The 22824-nt window shown below is 47.9% G+C and overlaps 3 protein-coding genes and 1 pseudogene across 7 annotated transcripts; 3 read left to right on the forward strand and 1 right to left on the reverse strand.

Moving 5' to 3' along the window:
- Positions 1-142: 142 nt before the first annotated feature.
- LOC136490668 (mitochondrial phosphate carrier protein 3, mitochondrial-like) lies at positions 143-5234 on the forward strand (annotated as a pseudogene).
- Positions 5235-7680: 2446 nt separating this feature from the next.
- On the forward strand, positions 7681-14527 carry LOC136490665 (zeaxanthin epoxidase, chloroplastic-like). 5 transcript variants are annotated; one of them, XR_010767836.1, is made up of 17 exons: positions 9744-10493; positions 10879-11041; positions 11145-11219; positions 11300-11400; positions 11497-11612; positions 11744-11955; positions 12044-12135; positions 12327-12441; positions 12664-12767; positions 12946-12991; positions 13077-13141; positions 13250-13339; positions 13426-13480; positions 13598-13686; positions 13776-13863; positions 14015-14183; positions 14260-14527. XR_010767836.1 is itself a non-coding variant. In XM_066486873.1 (16 exons), the coding sequence occupies exons 1-16, from the start codon at positions 7906-7908 to the stop codon at positions 14117-14119; spliced, it is 1932 nt and encodes a 643-aa protein (XP_066342970.1). In that variant the 5' UTR covers positions 7681-7905; the 3' UTR covers positions 14120-14527. The 5 variants fall into 5 exon arrangements, 4 of the variants coding, with proteins under 4 accessions (XP_066342970.1, XP_066342969.1, XP_066342971.1 ...); XM_066486873.1 differs by lacking the exon at positions 9744-10493 and adding an exon at positions 7681-8321 and having other exon boundaries at positions 14015-14527; XM_066486872.1 differs by having other exon boundaries at positions 9742-10493; positions 12044-12132; positions 14015-14527.
- A 142-nt stretch (positions 14528-14669) lies between these two features.
- Positions 14670-17238, forward strand: LOC136490671 (mitochondrial uncoupling protein 3-like). Its single transcript, XM_066486876.1, has 2 exons — positions 14670-15308; positions 16528-17238. Exons 1-2 carry the CDS (start codon positions 14943-14945, stop codon positions 17062-17064), a joined length of 903 nt encoding a protein of 300 aa, XP_066342973.1. The 5' UTR covers positions 14670-14942; the 3' UTR covers positions 17065-17238.
- Positions 17239-17419: 181 nt separating this feature from the next.
- On the reverse strand, positions 17420-19233 carry LOC136491924 (probable fucosyltransferase 7). The gene is made up of 2 exons (XM_066488121.1): positions 19065-19233; positions 17420-18977 (listed from the first exon to the last, which is right to left on the reverse strand). Exons 1-2 carry the CDS (start codon positions 19231-19233, stop codon positions 17485-17487), a joined length of 1662 nt encoding a protein of 553 aa, XP_066344218.1. The 3' UTR covers positions 17420-17484.
- Positions 19234-22824: the final 3591 nt, after the last annotated feature.

Below are 22824 nucleotides of genomic sequence, written 5' to 3' on the forward strand. Positions count from 1 at the left end.
TGGGCCTCACGCCCACACGTACAAACGCCGCGCTCGCTCGCGCTGCCTCGATGAGCGTCCATCCGACCGAGCCCCTAGGCTTAGCCGCGTCCCTAGCCGTAAGGAAATCGCTCGAACTGAACCCTGAGCCTGCCCCGGCGCCATGGCGGTCTCCGAGAGCTCGCTGAATGCGCTGCTCCCTAGCTTCCTTTATGCGGCCCCGGCCACTGCCTCCCCCTTTGCGGCCGCCATCGCTAGCGTGGGCGGGCAAACGGTCGCCGCGCCATCTGCGGCGGCGGCGGCGGTGGCGCGGCCCGCTAGTTGGGCGCAGGCGCCGAGCGAGCCGGGCCGGAGGATTGAGATGTACTCGCCGGCATTCTACGCGGCGTGCACGGCCGGCGACGTCGCCAGCTGCGGGCTCACGCACATGACCGTCACGCCCCTGGACCTCGTCAAGTGCAACATGCTGGTGAGCGTCTCGATGCTGGCTTGATTTGGATAGATGAGTTATTTACGCGAGGTGTCCCATTTGGATTGGTAGGACTATTCGTGATGCGATCTCTGTTGTTAGAGTTATTAGACGGTTGTTTGATGCTGGTACATCATTCTCGAACCAGGCAACCAGCTGCTACCGTACGTAATGCTCTATAAATATGGTATCACATTTTCATTGTCGTAGTAGCCTGCACTGAAAGGGGTAAACCTCACAATGATTACATTCCTGCTTCTTGTTTATGTTCATTTTCAATGAATAGTTGTCGTTATGAACTGATTGCTAATGAAAACTTTTATTGTCTGATCTCTCAGATCGATCCAGCCAAGTACAAGAGTATCTCATCTGGTTTTGGTGTTTTGTTGAAAGAGCAAGGGCCCAAGGGCTTTTTCAGGGGCTGGGTACCTACCCTACTTGGATACAGTGCTCAGGGAGCATGCAAGTTCGGTTTCTATGAGTTGTTCAAGAAGTATTACTCGGACATTGCTGGCCCTGAGTATGCCGCCAAGTAGAAGACTTTGATTTACCTTGCGGGTTCCGCTTCGGCTGAAGTGATTGCAGATATTGCCCTCTGCCCCATGGAAGCTGTTAAGGTCCGTGTGCAGACGCAGCCTGGCTTTGCAAGAGGTTTATCAGATGGCCTTCCAAAGTTTGTGAAAGCTGACGGCTATTCTGGGTGAGTTGAGGTTGCCTACTTTATTTCTGTATATCCATGTCTTCACTTTTTTGTAACACTGTCAAATTTTCCAGACTGTATAAAGGAATTGTTCCACTCTGGGGCCGACAAATTCCTTGTAAGTACCTACTTCCTGCTTGTTGTCAACTGTCACATAAATTTGAATCGCTTTCCTTTCTACTTTTTTACTATACTATGTTTGTGCCCCTTAAGAATCAACTGTTGAAATAAATGGTATGTAAGCTTTGAAAAAGTAGATTTTGTATTGCTAAGATGATCAAACTTATCTTGTTTTTCAAAAGGGTTGCCACTCTAGCGTTAAGCATGTTTTTTTTTTTCTCGAACACGCAGGGGAACTGCGTATCTTTATATTAAGAAGAAAAAAAGGGGGGGGGGGGCAAGAGCCCTTACAACACACACTCACACTCCTAAGCTCTTAGACAAACACACGCGCCTTTTACTAATATAGGAAACGACTTCACCTCCACAAAAGGATCCTACTGGCTATCTATAGGCTCAAGAGAAGGGAAGGAGCTTCCCTGAGCCTTTGCAAGCTTCCAGAAACGTTGTTCCTCACTTGCGAGCAGCAATGCTCCAGCCAGGCTAGGAGGAGTCCTATCGAAAACACACCGGTTGCGATGGTTCCAAATTGTCCATGCACCAAGGATGATAAGCGAGTTGAGTCCTTTTTTGTGTGAACCATCCATTCTAGACTCTGCTTTGGCCCACCAATCATCGAAGGAGGGTTCATCTTGTGGCGAAAGGGCCTGTAGACCCACTCTTCACAGCAAAACACACCAAAATTCGCGTGCAAACACACATGAGACTAGTAGATGATTGATAGTTTCTTCTTCTTGTTCACAGTGGGGGCAGCGAGCAGGATGTGGGAGACCTCGGCGTTAAGCATGTTTTGTGATTGTAATCTCAACTATGATGTTAATGATGCAATGAAATAAATGGATGGTATCTTCTTTAGTATTCTTGATGCAACTTCACTCATGCTACGTGATTCGTGTACATATTTAACTCACCGAGTGTGCAACAAATTTAGTGTTGTAGAATTCATGGAACGGCTATGGATACTGGTCTCAGTTCTCACTGATGACAATCTTCATTATCATTTATACTTGTTGATATCTTTGTTTTTTTATTAGCACAAAAATTAGTTTAGCTAGAATATTAGTTCTGGTGCACATAGTTCTTCTTGAAATCGTATAATGATTTTCAAGATTTTATGTGTGCATATATTGATATCCCACGCTGCTTGAGTCATCACCACTGTGACATGGACCTAGACTCCAATGAGATGGTGTATATTTCTTAATTACTAAATGGATTTTATGCTTTCGGAGTCACACTGATCATCAGCTTTGAAAATGGTGCCCTTTCTTACTCATCATAAGTCTTATAATCTCACTTGTTGACATTTCGTTTTCTTATTATGGTGTAAATGTTAGTTTTACTAGAATGTAGTTCTGGTGCACATAGTTCTTCTTGAGATCTTGTAATGATTTCCAAGATTTTATGTGTGCATATAAAGATATTTCCACACTGCTTGAGTCATCTCCATTATAACTGGACCTAGACTCCAATGAGATGGTGTATATTGGTTAGTTGCTCAAAGGATTTTCATGCATTTGAAATCATTGACTATCAGTTGTAAATAATAATATCATTTCTTTAGGATAACAAGTCTTGTTGGCACTCAATTGTTTATATCTCTTTTTAATTATGTATAAAATATGGTCGCTATAATATTAATTTCGACGGATAGTTCTTGAAATTGTGTATGGTTTCAAGAATTTTTGTGTGCAGTTAAATTATCCGCACTGCTTGTGTTTTCTCTGCCATTCTAGAGCAGGACTCCTTTTTTTTGAAACCAGAGCTAGACTCCAATTTTGTGTACATTAAAAAACATATCAGGTTAATGTTGTAGAGGATAGAGGATTTGACACTAATTAATTTTAAATTTGTGTATTTGATAATCATCTATGAGCATTTGGTGCTTATAACTATCTAATATCACGTATTTTCTTTACACATAATTATCTCTTGTTGTGTTTAACTTATGTACCTGCATGCTAAGACATGCATTTTCATGCACATAGTTCTTCTTGAAATCACACTGATTTTCAAGATTTTATGTGTGCGTATATTAATTTACCACACTGCTTGAGCTATCTCTGTTGCTATGGAGCTAGACTCCAATGAAGTGGTGTACATTAGTTCATTAATCAAATGCTTACAGCTAGTACTCCCCGAGTGCATACCCCCCAAAGGGAAAACGTGACCATACTGCACACATGATTCTTGGGTACTGGTTGTTGTGGATGCCTCTATGCTCATAATGATATTATTTAGTCTGCTTGTCTCAATTATAGTGGGAACTAAACTCTAATTACTTGTGGGGAATGGACATGGGAATTTCTATTATTAGGCCCCTATTTTGCTTGCGTTGCTACATCAATGACTATAACATATTAGATTTCCTTCACGGTGTACTGTGTGAAGTAATTTTGGAACATATGAGCTTGCTTTCTACCAAGTTTTATTCTTTTATTTTGCTTTGATATTTAACCTGAAGGACTGTCCAGCATCTTATGGTTTTACAGTGGCGGATCTAGAAATCGATCACGAGGGGGGCTAAACTATATTACACAGAGATGAATATCAAAATTCTATATTAGTGTCATACTAACATTTAACAAAGCATAAACGCTACACAAGTGCAAACATGTAACAAATATATTATAGTATGAACACAAAAATAAATAACACTTTTTTTCTTAATTATTAATGACCTAGAAAAACCATTTGGTATTCATGAAGCATGAAGATATTCACAGTGAGTCAAGTGCAGCAGACAACAAAAATAGTGGAGAGCTCAGGCTTTCAAGCTTGAGAGGAGCCAATCGATGCTCGATGTCCAGTGCCTGCTAGTTGCAGAGGGCTGCTACCTGTACGGTGCATGTCTGGGCTGTTGTTGGGCTATATCTAAAGAGGCGTATTCAGTGTTTTTCTGAGCTCGCCCCGGGCTGCAGCCCACCCAGCCCGGGGTGCACATCCGCCTCTAGTTTTACTAAATGCAGACACTATGATGAAATTTGCCTCTTTCGAGACTGTTGTTGAGATGATCTACGAGTATGCCATCCCTGCCCCCAAAAACGAATGCAGCAAGAATCTCCAGCTTGGAGTGAGCTTTGCTGGTGGCTACATCGCTGGGGTGTTCTGTGCAATTGTTTCTCACCCAGCTGACAACCTTGTTTCCTTAACAATGCCAAGGGGGCAACGGTCGGCGATGTGTGTTTTCTAGACAATTAGATATTATTTTCTTTGTTTACCTTGTTTTTTGCACTTACCATTTGTGTAATGCTTGCTCAGGCTGTGAAGAAGATTGGTCTAGTGGGGCTATTTACGCGTGGGCTCCCGTTGCGTATCGTGATGATTGGTACCCTCACCGGTGCCCAGTGGGGTATCTATGATGCTTTTAAAGTCATGGTTGGACTGTAAGTATTTCTATTTGCTTGATACTGGTCCCTTGTCAACATTAACCTGTTGGATTTTTGTTCATTATCACTTAATGGGGGCTATTTTTCAATCCTCCAGGCCGACTACTGGAGGCGCTGCTCCAACACCTGCTGCCACTAAGGCCAGATTCCACACAGCCAAACTTCAGACAAAAACTGGCGCTACCCTTGATGACCAAATAGCTCCTCTTTCTTAGGAGCAATTCTTTTATTCTTTTAGGAACTCTAAAATGATAAATCTCAGATGAGTCTCAAGCTCATCCATGCTAATTAGAATGCAAGAAATTTAGGAAGATGTTCACTAGATAATCAAGTGGTTCACGATGCCTGGAAACCATGGCATCTTCATCAATGCTAAATAGAATACAAACAAAATTAGGAACAGGTTTACTTGATAATCGAGTGCCTCATGATAACTGGAAACCATGGCATCCTTTTTTAAAATTTATGATTGTGGAAGTACATAACTATATACTCGCCCATGGGCCATGGTTAAAGCTAATATTTTGCTGGTTCGATTTGTCTAATTTTCCCCGGTATATTTTTGGGCAAGTAAATGAGAGCATGTCTGTGACAGAGCGTGAAGTTCTTGCTGTCTAATATATGCTGCCTGTTCATTGCTGTTGCTGGCAACATCCTTTCTTGTGTACTGAACAAACCTATTCTTCCTGCCTTTTTGTTTGGACTATGCCTATGCTTTGTCATATATGTCAAGCAGATTTATTGAGGGCTTAAGAATTAAGATGGTATTGCACTATTGCTGCAAGTCTTTATTTTTTTGCTGTTTTTAGATCATGACGAGGAAAGTTCAAGTTCTCATTGTAAATATCTTCGAACGGTCGCTCTCAGCAACCGACTCCAACAGGGCTTCAGAGTGGGCGAAAGATAAAGATCAAAGCTCGCCTATGACGTAACAACTTGCCACGTCTCCGCGCGTGCTTCTCTAGTTGTATGGCCGATCTTTTATGGAAGCTCAACGCTACATAAATGTTTGTGACAGTTAAAAGCATCTCTCAGTGAGGCTCTTTAGAACACAGAAATTGTATAGAAATTTAACAGGAATTGGTTTATTTTTCACACAAAAAATGCAGGAACAATAAAAAGGATTCACGTTCTAAAGGGGGCCTAAAGGTTGCATGAAAATTTTGGTAGGGTTTCAGTATCTTTGGAAAACTGTCTCTTTCGAGAAATGTCACTTGAAATGCTAGAAGCTACTGTAAGATTTTGCTGTTTCTCGAGAACAAAAAAAACTTTGGTTGGTTTGAATTTGTGTTTCCTATCGTTAACTATTTTTCTCTTTTACGTCCGAGAAAACGAATCTAGAAACTCAACCAAATAGGATATAACAATCTCTAGCAAAATCTCTACTCCATCTTCAAAAATAAGCGACTCTAAAAAAGTCACAATCTCTATTGTGCTCAATTGCTCGTGCGGCCCTAACTTCCATCCCGGACCCCATTGGAGAAAGATAAGGGTAAAGGTTAGGGTTCTAGTTCTACTCGGCGGACCTAAAAGAGGGTTTGGGAGAGGCGGCTGCGACACAGTGGTGACCCGGCGGTACAGTGAGGTGGCAAGGACACTGCCAAAGCCGCGGGTGGCAGGAGGATTGGCTGGGACGGTAGACAAGGCTGGCGATGGCAGCGTCGCTCCTCGACTGGTTAGAGGAGAGCAAGCGCTTATGGGATGTCGGGGTCGAGGTGGCGGCAACAAGAGCTGTCGGTCGCTAGTGGAGGGAAGGAAAGGGTCTGCGAGACAGTTGAGGCGCCTAGAGGCCTCGAGACCAGTCGCAGATGACGAGAGCACTGGCGAGGCGGCGAGGGCAAGGGCACCGCTGCGTAGGAAGACAAGGTTGCACGCTTCTCAATCGCACTACCAATCACGCCTTAACCTAGCCCCTAAAAAATCCCATTAAGTTCTCGCTCCAATGGACCCTATCAAGGTCCTTAAACTCCTACCTAAAAGAACGGCATGATCTAAGATTGCACTAGCTAGTACTCAACCGGTCACTACTTACCAATTTTACATAGTAACCTATAGTACCACTCACTAAGGTTCTGACCGATTGTTTGCATTAGTCTGTATTCAGGCTTGTGCAGTGCAGTTTGTTCATGTTTGGTTATTTGCATAGGCTCTTTTGCAGACTTACACAATGCTCAAAGCATGTCAATACATTGTTAACTAGTATGCTACTTTTTTTATTAGATTATGTAGATTTGATAAGCCAATAATATCTCTTCTCTTCTCTACACCTAAAAAACACTAAAGTAATCATCTACCTGGTGATAAAAAAAAACATATACACTCCGGTCACAAGGACTACCAAATACGTGTACTATCCGGCCACGTTCCTGGCTGACGCGTGCGTTCGATATGGTCATCTCACATTAATGTGTTATACTCAAACGAGCTTTAAATATTGTAAAGATCGGGCCGCAAAATTTTGGCTGAAACTAACTGAAAAACACTGTTCTGGCTGAATTGTTGTGAGAGAAAAATATTGTTCCGGCTGAAAAAAGAAACCGAACAAGACGAACGTGGCCCTTATATGCACGACGACACTTCCAACACGATTACGTTTCAACATAGCCAGGACAAGATGTGGTAGAATAAGTAGTATAATGAACACGGTTGTTAAGGTATGAAATAAGATCGTTTGAATTCCATATCGAAACTTGAATACTTGGTCAACAATGATAATTGCGTAAAAATAGATTGTTGCAAACATTCAAAACATAAATTATCATGATATTATTTCGTTCCCATACAACGTACGGCTATGATTCTAGTAAAAAAATAAAATAGTTCTAAAACGTGTTATAATTTGAAACGGAGTTACTTAACCCGTGTAGCCCTGTGCTACCTACTGTTGCAGGTGTGGTACAGAGTTGCCGCCACAACGTGTCCGCAGAGGATGGTGAGGACATGGCAAGATAAAATCCTGGTCCCGCGAGAATGAGATCCGTTCTTCCAAATGGGATCAGGTGATTGGCTCTAGTTCGTCCTCCCCTCAGCACCACCAGTCCACCAGTCCCGTCCAGCCCCCCTCTGCTCCTCCTTTCACGGCCTCAGCCCAATGGCAAAGTTCTAGAACCAGAGTTGCACGGGCAGCACGGCATAACACCTCCTCCCTCCACCGATCCAGTTCCACTCGCCCAACGTCTTCTCCTTCGCAAAGCAAAGCTTCCTGTTCAGCTCAGCTGCGGCCTGCGGGTCGCCGTGCTCGCGCGCCCATGGCGCTGCTATCCGCCACTTCACCCGCAAAGGCGCACTTCTCGGCGCTCCTCTTCTGCCACGACGAGCCGCAGCAGCACCAGCACCAGCACGCGCTCCCGGCGCCGCACCCGCAGTGCTTCGGCGGCGGCAAGGCGCAGCGGAAGAAGCCCCGGGTGCTGGTGGCTGGCGGCGGCATCGGCGGGCTGGTGTTCGCGCTGGCGGCGCGGCGCAAGGGGTACGACGTGACGGTGTTCGAGCGCGACATGAGCGCGGTGCGCGGGGAAGGGCAGTACCGCGGGCCCATCCAGGTCCAGAGCAACGCGCTGGCCGCGCTGGAGGCCATCGACATGTCCGTCGCCGAGGAGGTCATGCGCGTCGGCTGCGTCACCGGCGACCGCATCAACGGCCTCGTCGACGGCATGTCCGGCTCCTGGTACGCCCATCCATTCCTCCTTCGTTTCCTCCTGCAACTTGCCCTCTAGTATGTCTCGGATTCGGATGGCTTGCCCTGTTTCTGCGTGCGCTGTGCTCGCACCGCTACGCTATTGGAAACGTGGTACTCCAACTTCGATTATCCTGACCAGATTATACGCACGAGCATGCCGCGCAGCGAAAAATCAATTCGCTGCCGCGGCAATCTCATCCGACCACGTCACCTGTGCCAGCATGCTTGCTCAGGCCAATAATGGTCAACCAGCAACCAGGGCCAGGGAGGAAGCGCCGTGCCGCCCACGGCGGGAGGGGCGAGCCGACGCGACCCGCCCCGCCCCACCCGACGGGACCAAACCATCGAGTTGCCTGCTTCCGGCTAGTTGCCGTAGGAGTATGGGACTATGGAGCATGGCGCGCCCTGGTCGCCTGGCCTAAGGATGGCAACGGATGTACTCGCGGAGTATTGTCAGAACGTTCTCTTCTCCGCTACAGAGAATCAATCCTTTCTCTGTCTCCGTTAACTGTCTCGGGTATAGATTCTTGTCCATCTCTGTACCCGTCGGACATAGGTCGGGTAACAGATACCCGACACATACTGCATACCTGATAAACAAGGATACTTAGGGTTGCAGTTTTGCAATCGGAGACGTTTCTTCTTCACCCAGGTATAAGTGTCGGAGTCTCGGAGATGACGAGAAGAAGGAACGAGGTTGCGAGGAGGACGAGCAAAGGTGGCAGAAAGACTGAACTGAGGAAGCGAGGAGCACGAGCGCTCGTGAGATAGACGTGCTTGTGCTGCTGGTAGAGATGGTGAGGAAAAATTGAACTATAGTTCCTAGAACACACAAACCATATATATATATATATATATATATATATATATATATATATATATATGATTATTTAGATTTGAGTCAAAATACCTATGTTGAGCTTTTTTTGATCAAATACTCGCATAACAGCTCAAATAGTTGGGTTCCCAACAGGTAACGGGGACGGGTAAATAGGGAACGTTCTCGTACTCGCTATACCCGTCGAGGATACATTCTTCTCCATTTAGATACTCACATGTAAAAATATGATCATATCTCATTTTCAAATGGATTAAATACCCATCGATTATCAGGTATGGAGGCCCGTTGCCATCTGTAGCCTGGCCTGGTCGGCCGGTAAAATGGTGCCCGTTTCGTTTTCTATCCGGGGCACCCCACCTCGCGTGGTCTGCGCCGCGCGGCAGGCAACCCACGGCCGCCACGTCCAACCGACCGCCCAACCGCACCGAGGCAAAGCTTCCACCAATCCATCACTCCCTCCTTCCTTCCTGCACTAGAGGCCGAAAGCTAGACCGACCGCACGCTCCACTCAGCTGCAAATTCCATTCTTCTCCAGCACCGGCCCTGCCACCCCCATAAAATTCGCTATCTTGGCAGGCGCGTCCATTGAAGCACCCTTCTGAACTTCTGATCTAGAGCTTCACAGAGACAACGAGCTTCCTCTTCCAGTTCCCAGCTCTCCTGTCAGCCCGAGAACCAATGCCAAATCGAAAACACACAAGTCTCGAGCTAGCAGAGTCCTCAGCTGAGGTTTGACTCCAGCTATTGCCTCGCTGACTGACCGCCGATAAAGTAATAGCAGTGTAGCACAGCATACCAGCTGCTCACTCATAGCAAAGCTTGCATACCACGACCATGCTGAGCACAGCGCGGGCATCGCCGAAGGCGATCTCCCTCCCCTCCTCTCGGGCCTCTCAGACGGCGATCCGGCTCCACCCCTTCTCCAGCCGCAACCGAGCGCTCCGCCTTCTCGCGCTTCCCTCCCCGTCCGCGCCGCGGGAGAGGCGTAGGCGTAGGCCCGGCGTTCCTCCTGCCCGCGCGGGGCTTGTCGCCACCGCGGCAATGCCGGCGGCGGCCGAGCCCAAGAAGGCGCGCGTCCTGGTGGCCGGCGGCGGCATCGGCGGCCTGGTCTTCGCGCTCGCCGCCAAGCGGAAGGGGTTCGAGGTGCTGGTGTTGGAGCGGGACATGAGCGCCGTCCGCGGGGAAGGGAGGTACCGCGGCCCGATCCAGCTGCAGAGCAACGCGCTCGCCGCGCTCGAGGCGGCCGACGAGATCATGGACGCCGGCTGCGTCACGGGGGACCGCGTCAACGGCATCGTCGACGGCGTCTCTGGCTCCTGGTAAGGGAGGCAGTGGGGGTCGTTCCGGCGCCAGAGCAAAATTCTTGCACCAAGTCACCGTGAATTTGTTTGTTTTTGACGCTACCTGGAGAAAATTTTGACTTCCTTTGGCCGGTGCTAGTGGAATTTAGTGCCACAAGGGTTCATTTGTCTGCAGTGTTGGCAGTTAGTACGAACCAATTGGTGGTTGGCTAGTCGTTATGCTCGCCTGTTTCAGTTGATTGTAGTAGATACTATCGTTATAGCTGCCGAAATTTTCTTGGTGCTTATTTTACAGCTTTTGTTTGCAAATTTCCATGGCGTGTCTCTTTTTTTTGCGTGGTTAGCTTTAAGATAGATATTCCTTTGCTGGAGGCAGCCATTTGACAGTGCCAATTGGATTCAGGTACATCAAGTTTGATACGTTTACTCCTGCAGCTGAGCGGGGCCTCCCAGTCACAAGGGTCATTAGCCGCATGACTCTGCAACAAATCCTTGCTCGAGCAGTCGGCGATGATGCTATATTGAATGGAAGCCATGTAGTCGATTTTATAGATGATGGCAGTAAGGTGAATGAGCAAATATGTTTTTGTGGCCATGCCAACTTAAATCTGGCTGCAAGAGTTGCCATTGCCTGTCTCTAAACTTGCAGTGTTTGTCGGTTGGGAGTAGGTTACTGCCATATTGGAGGACGGTAGAAAATTTGAAGGTGACCTTTTGGTTGGTGCCGATGGAATATGGTCAAAGGTAATACAATTAATTCTCCTTTTGGTCAGAAACAAGCACAAACGGAACCTGATTTGCTTGAAGTTTCCTTTTCTGGATAGGTGAGGAAGACACTATTCGGGCATTCAGACGCCACCTATTCAGGTTACACTTGCTACACTGGAATTGCAGATTTTGTGCCACCTGATATCGATACAGTTGGGTATGTTACATGGATCATGGAATGATGGGTGTGATTTTCAGATTGACTGAAATTTCATTGTGCCATGACCATGTCCTCCATTTTCCTCTGTTGAAGGTACCGAGTATTTCTTGGTCACAAACAATACTTCGTCTCTTCAGATGTCGGTGCTGGTAAAATGCAATGGTATGCTTTTCACAATGAAGAGGCTGGTGGCACTGACCCTGAAAATGGTGAGTCCTTACAGAAGTTTTCATGCTTAATTCGTGAAATAGATACTGCCTCATTGTAGGTTGTGATCAAAATGAGAACAATACTTCTGATGTGCCCCACACAAGCTTTATCATCGGCTTAATGTTAACAGGCAAAAAGAAAAGATTGCTTGAGATATTTGACGGATGGTGTGACAATGTCGTTGATTTGATAAATGCAACTGATGAAGATGCAGTTCTTCGCCGGGATATATACGACCGCCCACCTACTATTAATTGGGGGAAAGGTCGTGTCACCTTGCTTGGTGATTCTGTGCATGCTATGCAGCCAAATCTGGGTCAAGGTGGCTGCATGGCTATTGAGGTATGCAATTTCTTAGCCTACCATGGATATGTTCTGGTGTTGATATCTATTACGTAACACAATAACCACCTTGTATTTGTTTCCATAGGATGGTTACCAGCTGGCTGTAGAGCTAGAGAATGCCTGGCAAGAGAGTGTCAAGACTGAAACTCCTATGGACATAGTTTCCTCCTTGAGGTGGTAAGTTTTTCTAGCATGTTTAGTAGTATAAAGATAGTGTTTCTTGAAACATCCACTGGATTTTATTTGAATGCTTGAATTGGCTCCAACTTCAAAGCAATCCTGTTCTTGCATGGATTTTAAACTCTGGTCCATACTATATAGTAAGTTGGCTGAAAAGCAAAATACTCGTTTGCATATTGGGCCTGCAGTTATGAGAAAGAGAGAAGGCTGCGTGTTGCTATTATACATGGACTGGCAAGAATGGCAGCAATCATGGCTACCACCTATAGACCATATTTGGGTGTTGGTCTAGGACCTTTATCGGTATGTGATAAACACACATTTTTTTTGTTATTCAATGCACAGATCTCATTCTCTTTTCAGCAAGATTTAAATTAAAGTATGTCACCATCAATTTTATTGGATTTCTGAAATAAGGTTCAGAAATCGGAACTGTATTATCTCATTACCATCCTCCTAAGAGCATTACTGAAGAACTCTATACTGAAACTACTTGAACTGCATACTAAAATTATTTACCTGTAGTTTTTGACCAAGTTGCGGATACCACACCCTGGAAGAGTTGGTGGAAGATTCTTCATCAAGTATGGAATGCCTGCGATGCTGAGCTGGGTGCTTGGTGGCAACAGGTGCATACCAAAATAATTAATTACTGTCATGTGTTCCCATTTCAAGCACATATGCAAGTAATAGCTTTCCATTAGTTTAAATGTCCCACGCAAAGAAATAAACACCACACAGGCTCTCTTAGTTCCCAATTACCATATCCGTAATCATCATGCAAATGGAACTTTTCATTGTGTACAGCTCAAAGCTAGAAGGAAGACCTTTAAGCTGCCGACTTTCCGACAAGGTACGTTGTCATGGACTCATAGTAACCGTGAATTTGATTTAGTACGAGCATTTAATATTTACTGACATCTAGCATCATTCTGAAGGCAAATGACCAGCTTTATCGATGGTTTGAGGATGATGACGCGCTGGAACAAGCTATGGGTGGAGAGTACGCTCTTTGTTTCTTCTTTAATTTCATTTTAAACAAGTGTTTGATTTATTACTTTATTTCAGTACTTTTGAACAAAAAAAAAATCATTCATAAAACTATTTGCAGATGGTACCTCTTCCCAACAAGTGAAGGAAACAGCAATAGCTTGCAGCCCATTCGTTTAATTAGGGACGAGCAGAGGTCACTCTCTGTTGGGTATGCCTAAATAGCAAATTCATTTCTGCCCTAATTGCACTCAATCGAGGCTTTATGGAACTAAACAAATGAATTTTGTTTTGCAGAAGCCGGTCAGATCCTAATGACTCAGATTCTTCCCTATCATTGTCGTTTCCACAGGTTAGTTAATCAAAATGATAACAGGGTTTTAACAAACTTCTCATGTGTTGCATTGTACAAGGCCTTCTATTCATAAACTGCTTGTACCAGTCTTCAGTTTTCTGAACTTCATTGCAGATATCAGAAAGGCATGCTACTATCACATGCAAGAATAAGGCTTTCTATCTGACTGATCTTGGGAGTGAACATGGTACCTGGATTACCGAGTAAGCCCTGAAAGAACCATGGTTCTATGCCCTTCCTTGAGAATTTCAGTAGCAAGATTTTACTCACTGATCGTCATGTGATTGTCCAGCAATGAAGGTAGACGTTACCGCGTGCCACCAAACTTTCCAGTTCGTTTCCGTCCCTCCGATGTCATTGAGTTTGGTTCCGATAAGAGGGTAGCTATATTACCGTCCTTTGCCTTTCATTTTTTCTTCACATTTGGTTTGCTCCTCTTATTTAGCCAATTGTTCATCTTATGGCGTTCATCCCTGAATTTCTGTGAAACCTTTTCTTCTGAATTATGATCAACTTGTGCAAAACATACAGGCTATGTTCCGGGTGAAGGTGCTGAACACGCTCCCTTATGAATCCGCAAGAAGTGGGAAGCAGCAGGGGCAGCAGCAGCAACAGCAAGTCCTTCAGGCAGCATGAATGGAGACACCAGTCAGTCAGTCACCACTCCTATCATCAGCCACACTGTACTGTACAGCATCCGGTAAGGACACGACTCTGCATCACAGAAAGGATATAAGAGACACGTCAAAGCAGATGTTATTTTTGCATCCATGCAGATGCCAAACAGGATTTTGAATACTACTAGCACCTAACGGATTGAAACGATGAGATTGCAGTTCTACGAGAAGAACTGAGTTGTACAATAGGGATAGGCAATTTAGCTATTGTCGGACTGTGTACATTGTTGTTGTTGTACCATCACCGAAAATATTGTAGACCAAGAAGCCATATTGTAATTACGGCACGAGCACAGTAACACTTTGATCATGTGATATAGTGTATAGTTATTTAGCTCAGAGTCAGATAAGATATGATTTGTTCTTCCACCAGCGCCAGCTCCTCGAACTGCTAAAGTTTCGTTGAAATTTATGCAAATTGAAAAAAAAAATCCTAATTTCAGGACCCATATGAAATTTCTACATTCCAAACGTTTTGGAGGGGGTGGGCGGTTGCCTGCGAGGTTGCAGCTGCAACCTGCAAGATGCGCCCCCGGGCACCCCGCGCGGCATTTTGAACTACGAAATCACCCACCGGGAGTCAGGGGCCATCGCCGTGCGTCAGGGGCCGCCGCCGCGCCTTCCCGTCGTCCGGCATCGGCCGCCACCGCGCCTTCCCGTCCTCCGGCATGGCCGCATGGGGAGTCCGTTGGATCACTTTTGCTCGGTCCAGATTGACACAGATTGGGCTTTTAGAAAACGCAGGCCACGCAGACCACTAGCTTCCCTAGTCCCAGGCCGATATGGCAGCCCACGCCGAGGCCGGCGGCGGCGGCCGCGGGACCCTTGCCAAGGTCTCCCTCTCGTCGGTCTCGGCCGCCATGGCGGAGGCCTCCACCTACCCCTTAGATGCAGTCAAGACGCGCCTCCAGCTCCACCGCAGCCCCGGCGGTGCGGGCGGGCGCGGCGTAATCCGGGTCGCGGCCGAGCTCGTCCGCGATGGCGGGGCTTACCGGGGCTTCTCCCCCGCCGTCCTCCGCCATCTGATGTACACCCCGCTGCGCATCGTGGGGTACGAGCATCTCCGGTCCACCCTCGCTAGCGAGGGGCGGGAGGTTGGCCTTTTTGAGAAGGCGCTCGCTGGGGGACTCTCCGGCGTTGCCGCGCAGGTAAAATTTTCTTAGGCACAAGTAACCTTTTGTTTTGCTTGTTTTTTTTTTGTTAGACCAGCGCCCAATTAAGCAACCGATTGATGTACATGCAAATACAGTGGTTACGAATGTGACTCGTCATTCTCACAGTGTAATTAGTGCGAAATTTAGAACTTATTTTGGGCTAGGTTAGCAAAATGTTGATCCAGACCATACTTGATGTATATTTCGACTTATGAATTTACTCTTTTGTTGGTCTACCTATTAAATTGCACATGGCCAAGCATCTTAGCCAAAAATGAGAGACACTTTTAACTGATCTGTCATCAATTCATCATCAGTCTCAATATTTAAGTAGTGTGGTGGATGATAAAGCAACACACAACTTTTTCTTTTTCTTTTTTGCTTTTTTTGGGTTCAATTGTTTCATGGCATGATGAACCAATGGCTTCATTGAGCAGCAGCAACAGTGAGACGCCACTTCAGTATATGCTCAAATTATATCACTGTCTATCTGTGATTCTATTCTTCACCTCCATAGCATGACCATTTGCTTCCAACACATCTCTTCCTTAACAGTTGCCAGTTGCTGATAGGCCCATAGTGGCAAAAAAATACTTATCTGAAATGATATCCTTGTCCACTGCTGACAAGGTGCTGGTGAACTACCAGATCTAGATCAAAACGTGTAAATAGCACTAAGGGGTGTCAGGAACTCAGGATCCAGATCTAGACTTAAGCTATGCACCGACATGACTCATACCTACCGTTGGATGGGATGATACTGGAGCAGCTGGTGACACCCATTTTGGTGAGTGAATATGATTACACAAAATACAGAAAGATGGCTTGACTAACACTTTTGTTCAGACATACTAGGTTTACAAATGAACAAGGAAATCAAATTAGACATCCTAAAATAGGTCCTATATGTGGGGATCTGTCTTTCGATTGATTGAGAACAGATAGGACTGCAGATCAGCATATCCACAAGTCATCTATGCTTGATTAGTCTTTTTCACAGAGTTCCTTGCAAGCTACTGGGTCAATCAGCATATTCAATTTTTGCAATGGTAAAATGGTACTGTATTAGTAGAAGGTGATGCTCTAAAGTCAATATTGCATGGTATTGATGTTCCCAAATTAATTCCTTTTTTATGTTTGAAGTAACTATTTCTTAGCCCATTGAATTGCTATGTAACACCGGAAGTAATTTTGTTCCTGCTTTGCAGTGCAGGTGGTGTCAAGCCCTGCTGACCTCATGAAGGTAAGGATGCAAGCAGACAGCAGGATATTGAGCCAAGGCATTCAACCACGGTACACTGGAATCGCAGATGCTTTCACTAAAATCATACGAGCGGAGGGCTTTCGGGGACTTTGGAAGGGGGTTGTTCCAAATGCACAGAGGGCATTTCTTGTCAACATGGGTGAATTGACATGCTACGATCAGGCAAAGCGTCTCATCATTCGCAAGCAGATTTGCGATGACAATCTTTATGCTCACACATTGGCCTCTGTCGCGTCGGGGCTGTCTGCGACAACCTTGAGCTGCCCAGCGGATGTAATCAAAACAAGGATGATGAACCAAGGGAAGGAGGGTAAAGCTATGTACAGGAGTTCTTACGATTGCTTGGTCAAGACTGTCAGACATGAGGGCGTAACGGCACTGTGGAAGGGTTTCTTGCCTACATGGGCAAGGCTTGGCCCATGGCAGTTCGTGTTCTGGGTTTCCTACGAGAAACTGCGCCAAGCATCAGGTATTTCATCATTTTGATAATGGAGGGTGTGTTCCATTCGAGAGGCTTTTAGATTACAGAAATGTTCATTTCTGCAACTTCATTGTGGCTTCATATAGGGATAGAACCCTTTTTTATGTTCATTTACTTGACCGTGGGCTTTTATCCTTTGTTGTTTCTAAGGGAAAACACAGATGAAGTTGGTATGCCTCACATTGTAATTTGACAATATACAAGACTCACTCCACAGAAAACTGAACACTCTCATCCATGCTCCCTTGTTCCCTAACAAAATTGCTTGCCCAAGCTATATTTGTGACTTGTTGGCTCACGTGAGAAGTTATATATGTCGTCCAAAATTTGTCATCAATAAGTCTTTATTCAGAACTTTTTAATCACAGTATAAGGAGGAAAAAAAGATTTGAATATGTGATTTATACGAACTAAATAATAGTAGCTCATGACTGCAGCAACTGGACGCCCTGTGGGAAGTCCTCGCAGTGCCGGATGTGCCGGACCTTCCTGCCGGTGTCACCACTGGCCTTCGCCCGGCAGTCGTAGTTGGGCGGCGAGTGAAAACACGGCTCAATTGTGGGGGCCAGTCGGCACGGCGTGTCGGGCGCCTTTCCATGGTTAGGGGGCATAAGCACCCACGGTCTCAGCCCGGCCAGCCCCTGGCTGACGTACCCGAACGTCGAAACGCCGGTGGTGACCAGCACGTCCGCGAAGCTGAGTAGCACCATCTCCGCGAGCGCCTTCTGGTCCTGCTGCCGGTCACCGAAGCGTTGCTCGCCCAGATGCGTCGGCTGGAACACGCTCACCACCTCCCCGCCTGCCACGCCGCCGTGCTCGTGGTACAGTTCCCCGAGCTTTTCAGAGTACTCGTTGTATAGGGAAACGACGACCACCGCCTTGCGTTTGGCCGGCGCCTGGGTGCCGGAGCCCACGGCGGTGGTGTTGGCTCTGGTGGGCACACTGACGCCGGGCAGGATGTTCTCGTGCTGCGCGCAACTGAGGATCTGGCCGTAGAGCTCGTCGGTGGAGATGGGCGCCCACTTGAACACGCGCACCTGGATGCCGACGCGCTCGTCCGCCTGGGCGAAGTAGGAGGAACCGTGGTACCGCGTCACCATGCCCCACACCGTGTTCCTGGGGTGGAAGAGGTAGCGGCCGAGGTGGTGGAACACGGCGTCGCGACGCGGGAACATGCGCGCGAGCTCCCGCTCGTGCCGCTGGATCAGGAACAGCGCCGGCACGAAGTAGTTGTCCGCCTGGAACACGAGCCAGGGCACGCGCGCCAGCTCGGCCTGCACGTCGTCGCAGAAGAAGAGCTTGTCCTGGGCGTAGTAGTTGTGCAGCAGGTGCACGTACAGCCACGGCGCCCCGCCGAGCGCCTCCCCACGTCTCAGCGTGTTCCCGAGGCTCTCGTTGGTGCGGATGCCGAGCCCCTCGTGGCCAGGGAGGTCTTTCTCCGGCAGGATCCACGTGGACCCCGGGAAAGGCTCGCAGAAGAGGCCGTCCAGGTCGTGGCGGCTGCCGCTGTGGAGGAGCAGCACGCGGTCGGTGAGCAGCGCGTAGAGGAAGCCGGAGGCGATGGAGAGGATGCGGTTGCCGAGGCCGGCGTTCGGTGTCCACACCAGGTAGTTGCACCGCGCGCCAGAGGGGTCAGCACCGTCGCCGGCGGAGGCGTTGGGAGAGGCGGCGCGTAGGCGTTCGACGGCGCGCGCGTAGGCGGGGGTGCCCGGGGCGCAGAGGCGGTGGAGGGACTCGTACCGGCGGAGGCCGGAGACGAGGTGCGGTGAGAGCGCGTGCAGCGACGCCTGGCGGTAGAGCGAGGCTCGGTACCGGCTCAGGCAGGAACTGTCGTCGAAGTCCGGCGAGAGGAGACCGCCCAGGAGCCGGTCGCCGGGGTTCGGCACCGTCGCCAACGGGATGCCGCCCTTCTCAGACACTGCCGCGCACAAAGAAAACTAGTCGCTTGTTATTACGGAAAAAGGAATAACTATAGTGACACTGACGGAACTGTTCGAGAACATACTGGCGCTCATGACGACGCGGACTCCGGCCGAGACCCATGTCTGGGCGTCTCTGGAAGGCGTCCACCGGGTCTCGAAGAGGATGGCGGCCGTGAGAAGGACGGCCGCCACGCTCGCCGCGCCCACCAGCAGCGTCGGGATCTTGCCGCCGAGCTGCCACCGTGCCACCATGCTGCCACGAATGGGCCTCTGGTCGTCCACCAGGAGGAACGTGTGGCTCCGGCAGTTCCGAGCTTACTGCCGCGGCGAGCAGCCAAGCCATTAGCTTGCTAATTATTGAAGTGCGACGACGACGACGACTGTAGTTTGCAGCTTCATGACGCAAGGTGGTGCCGCACGCAGCACGCTGGAGTGAAACAGGGGAGCGTAGCAGGGTTGCAGGGTCAATGCTTCGATCGTGGCAAAGCCGGTGGAACTACAGGCCTAGACTGTAAAGTTACGCTATCTGAGCGTAATTTTAGCAGCTTGCCGAATCGGCAAAGAAACACGTAAACCATTTCCTCGTCTTTCACCCTGTTCGCTCGTTTTCGTGGCTTATAAGTCGGCTGATGCTATTTTACTGTGAAAGAAAAACACTATATCATTGGTGATAAGCATGGCTGATACGATAAGCGAACAGGACGATCATAGTTGTATGTCTCGTTCATATTGTCAAACCTCGAGAGACTTGAAACCTTAAATGAGGGCAAGATCTCGACGAATCTTCTTCGCTCGTGAACAATGCACCTTGACTGAACTTTCACTGCCCAGCCTTGCATAGTTGCATACCAAATGCTTGGTGAAGCATAAAGATGGGCGTGATTCGTTTTAGCCCATATATCGGTCCATCGAACCGAGCCGATACCTAGATATCAGCTCAGGGTCAAGCAGTTCAGTCCACCCCTTCCCTTCGTCCGGCAGCGGCGGCGGCGCCGGCCCTGTCACCCGAGCCTTGTGCCGTCCCGTTCCGGCATTCCTCTCCCGAATTCCCCGAGGCGAGGACGACCCTCCGCACAAGCCTTCACCGTTCGCGCTCACTCCGTCTTGGGATGGCGCCGTCAGACGGCGGCACGGTCATCTGCACAGCCAACAACCACTGCTCTGCGATGGCATCGATCGGCACCGCGCAGTTCCCCCACACCTCGGCGCGCGCCGCGCGAGGCGGCCACGACGCACCGGACGCCGGCGACAACGACCCTCCCCTGCCGGCGCCGCGTCCTGCGCGTCGCTTTCATGCACCCAGAGCACAGCAGCCGCGGCACCAGCGCCGTCACCAACGGCAACAGGAACGCCAACGAGGCGCCGAGCCTCGGCGTGAAACTGCTCTTCTCCGTGGACGTGCGGCGGCGCGCGTGAAGCCCGAGCTTCCCCGGGGCTACTACGGCAACGGCATCGTGCATCGTGCTCGGGGTGCTCTGAGTCCACGGCGGCCCAGCTGACCTCTTCATCCTCCTCGGCCGCGCGCTACGGGGTACGGCTGGCGCAGGAGGCCAAGGAGTGCGTGGACGATGACTACGTCCGCTCCATGGCGGACCTCGTGTCCTGGAGGAGCGGCCCGGCGCCCGGCCGGACCTGGCGGCGATCCTGGTGATCTCGGTGTGGACGCGGTGGACCTCGGCTCTGGGAAGGCCGCGCACATGGGCCCGGTCACTAGCGAGAATGCGAGATCCGTCCATCCCCTCCCTCTTCTTCTACTCGTACCTCTCCCATGGCAAAGCTTCGTTGCTTGCTTTGCCTAGCAAGCTGCGACCTGGGTCAGCAGCTAATAGAAATTGAGCAACCGATGCTCCTATACTAATTAGATAGATCGATAGTTCTGCTACAGTTCGCTCCATGGATCAACCGTCCCCAACTTTAGTGAAGCAGCAACAAGCAGGTTAGCATAATCTGGCATATCAGCATATTTTACATTGTGCACATCGGCAGATCGGTTCTAGCGATCTTACTTTCTTGTTCATGATCCGGACATACAACCCGTGCTCGTACAAATTACAAAATCTAATTCTAAGACATATTGAAACACATGACACGATCACTGCATAAATCTCTGACTCGTAAGTCGTTTAGGTGACTGCGATGTGCATTCGATTGTAATGTATGGACATCGTTACGAGTAAAACAAAAATCCGATGTTTAGTCTTCTTAGAGAATCCTCGCCATTGCCAAAATGAAGATACGAGAAATAACACAAGATACACTATCATCAAAGTCAAAGACGACATCGAATATCTAATACCTCATCAGGAGATCTGTTCGAGCGTTCATGGAACACAAGGGAAGTGTTGCAACCGCTGGTGCGATGTTCTTAGCCTAACCACACGTCAAGCTTCTTATATATCGTTAGAAGACCCAAATTGTACGAAGGCCCAAATTGTCCTCGTCGAGACCGACGAGAGGATCATCAGTTTCCTCGCCTCATTCATATGGAAAGCTTTTTTTTAGACGCATTCATATGGAAAGCTTATTGTGCAATGGTGGACTATCTGACATGGCCGACCAAAATACTGATCTCTCCGTCCTTAAATACAGTGCATTGTGACTTCTAAAATTTGTACTAAAATATAGTGCATTCTACCTATGTCAATGTCTAGATTTGGCAAAGTTTATTGAAAAGAAAACCATAATTTGAGGAGAAACACCTTAATTGGTATCAATCTATGAGCACATGAATCATTTGAGGATTCCCTTTGTCCTAAAATTTTTGGAATGTACTATATTACAGGACAGATGGAGTAGACCCGTTGAACTGAGAAAGATCATGGATGGTTTGTCTGGGGTCGCGGATCATTTGACGGGGCACAACCAACACCCCAAGAGGCCACCCGATATGATTCTGGATGACTCTCACCGATTTGGATGGAGTTTGTAGTTATGGCTTTTTAAGGATGTGGTAAAATTGTTGGGCACCATGGACCGTCCGTTAGGTCGGGCGTCAGATCGGTGAATGGTCAGTCTGGACTTAGCAAACATAGTGTAAGTGTTGGTTCGCATGGACTATCTGTCTGGTTAATAGTGTATGTTTTAACTGGGTTTTTGCAATGGTAATTAAAAAACCCTAAAACTACATAGAACATCTATGTGAAGGATTGCATGTACGCATCCCCAAGATCTATTCAAGCATGACACTAATGTTTTGGCACATCCATGAGAAACCTTCGAAGCACTTCAAATCCCTATGCCACACCTCCACCCCCTCCACTAGAATAGGAGTGCCCGATCTTTTTTTTTTTTGGAAACGGAACCGGCAGGAGAGCTGTCTATTGTATTAAAAAGAAGGAGCCTAGAAAGGCACAATACAACCATATACAGAAATGTACAAAATGAAGCCACAACTCCAGAGCCCCCATCTTAAAAGCAGCTTACATCAAGCGTGCAAAAGTAAGTTAGAAACGTGTTTTGCTCCCGCCATTGTCCATAGACTCGCCTGATCATTGATTTTCTAGAGAAGCCGCGTTGACACGGATTCCTTGCCCTAAAAAATTCTTGCATTTCTTTCCTTCCACACCTCCCAACAAACGTGAATGATGATTGAGCGAAGACCTCGTTGAAATGGACCGTGACGCCTAAGAGGGGAGTGAATTAGGCAACTTAAAAATCTAACTCTAAACTATGGTCTCTTTTTCTAACCTTAGCAAAACCTATGCAAAAAGATAAACTATCTAAATGTGCAATTACGGTTTTGCTAGTGTTGCTATCTCTACCGCAAAATGAGTTATGCAAACAATGTAAATGCGGAAGCTAAAGAGTAAGGTAAAGATATGTAAACTCCCGTCGACGACTCCG

This window comes from Miscanthus floridulus, chromosome 11 (assembly GCF_019320115.1).
Source record: "Miscanthus floridulus cultivar M001 chromosome 11, ASM1932011v1, whole genome shotgun sequence".
In the NCBI taxonomy this organism is placed as follows: Eukaryota; Viridiplantae; Streptophyta; class Magnoliopsida; order Poales; family Poaceae; genus Miscanthus; species Miscanthus floridulus.